The sequence below is a fragment of the Aptenodytes forsteri genome, unplaced genomic scaffold, assembly GCF_000699145.1.
Source record: "Aptenodytes forsteri isolate BGI_AS27 unplaced genomic scaffold, ASM69914v1 Scaffold474, whole genome shotgun sequence".
NCBI lineage: Eukaryota > Metazoa > Chordata > Aves > Sphenisciformes > Spheniscidae > Aptenodytes > Aptenodytes forsteri.
In genome coordinates this window covers 50,283-51,308 of record NW_008793938.1, presented here as the reverse complement: position 1 = coordinate 51,308, position 1,026 = coordinate 50,283, and the positions used below count along the sequence as shown (strand labels likewise).

At 69.8% G+C, this 1,026-nt stretch overlaps 2 protein-coding genes across 2 annotated transcripts in view; both read left to right on the top strand.

The window, feature by feature from the left end:
* Window positions 1-861, top strand: part of LOC103907626 (bromodomain-containing protein 2) — an 8,784-nt gene extending 7,923 nt beyond the window's left edge. The window contains 1 exon segment of the mRNA XM_019474727.1: window positions 794-861. Coding sequence (XP_019330272.1) covers window positions 794-861 — 68 coding nt within the window.
* A 49-nt stretch (window positions 862-910) lies between these two features.
* LOC103907346 (HLA class II histocompatibility antigen, DR alpha chain-like) overlaps window positions 911-1,026 on the top strand; it is an 8,701-nt gene continuing 8,585 nt past the window's right edge. Inside the window, exon 1 of the mRNA XM_009289537.2 lies at window positions 911-1,015. Coding sequence (XP_009287812.1) covers window positions 980-1,015 — 36 coding nt within the window. The 5' untranslated portion in view covers window positions 911-979. The remainder of the gene's footprint in view (window positions 1,016-1,026) is intronic.

Below are 1,026 nucleotides of genomic sequence, written 5' to 3'. Positions count from 1 at the left end.
GGGCTGGGAGGGGACACGAGCAGGGGAGGATGAGGGGACAGAGGCCAAGGGAAGGGAGGAGGCAGGAGGGAGCCAGGGCAGAACCGAGCCAAGAGGCTGCTCCCGGGGTTCAGCAAGGCGGGGGAGCAGCTCCCCCAAACGGTTTGGGAACTGGGTCTCACCTGGAGCCCACTGCTCCCAGGCCCTGCAGAGGACAGACAGGACAAGGGATTCGGTGGGGGCAGCCCTCACACCCCTGCAGGGTGGTCCCAGGGGCAGGGGAGGGGGGGGAAGGCCTCTTCTCACCGGTCCCCCACCGACACCCAGCACCTCCCAGGGCACGTGTGGGATCCAGCCCCACCAACGCCCTCCCCATGCCAGGGGTCTCCTGGGGCCTGGGGTCTCCTTGCCACCACCCGGGTGGGCTCCCAGCATGCAACCAGCAACCAGTCTCCATCGCCGCAGAGGCTGGACAGTTCAGGGTATCACCCCGGTCCTGCCCAGTGCCGGGACGGGGAGTCCCAGCGAGGACCAGTGAGGAGCAAGGCTGGGCAGCATCACCCGTCACCAGGCAGAGCCGGGCCCCGCAGGGCTCCCTCTGACACTTGCCCCTGGCTGCAGCCCTGCCCCACTGCACCCCAGGGCAGGGAGCAGGATCTGGCCCACACCCATAGGGACGGGAGAGCGTCCCCGAGGCTCTCAGAGAGCGGGGGAGCCGGGCCCCGAGGAGAACCCTGATGTGGGGCCCCGCAAGCCATGTCCTGGTAGTGGGGCTCTCTCTGGGCATCCGTCTGTCCATCTGTCTGCTCTGCAGGGCGCTCTGCGCTGCTGCTCTGCCTGGGAACAGCTGTGTCAGCCTCGGGGCTCCCTCCTATTGGCTGAGCACCTGGGGGGGCCCTGTCCCTCGGGCACGGGGCCCCCAGCACACAGCTCCCCGGCCCAAGAGCAACGCCTGCCCCTCGCCTGGTCCCGCTCTCGCTGCCCGGTGCCAGGAGAGGCGATGGCCGGAGGATGGGGCATCCCGCTGGCGCTGCTGGCTGTGCTGAC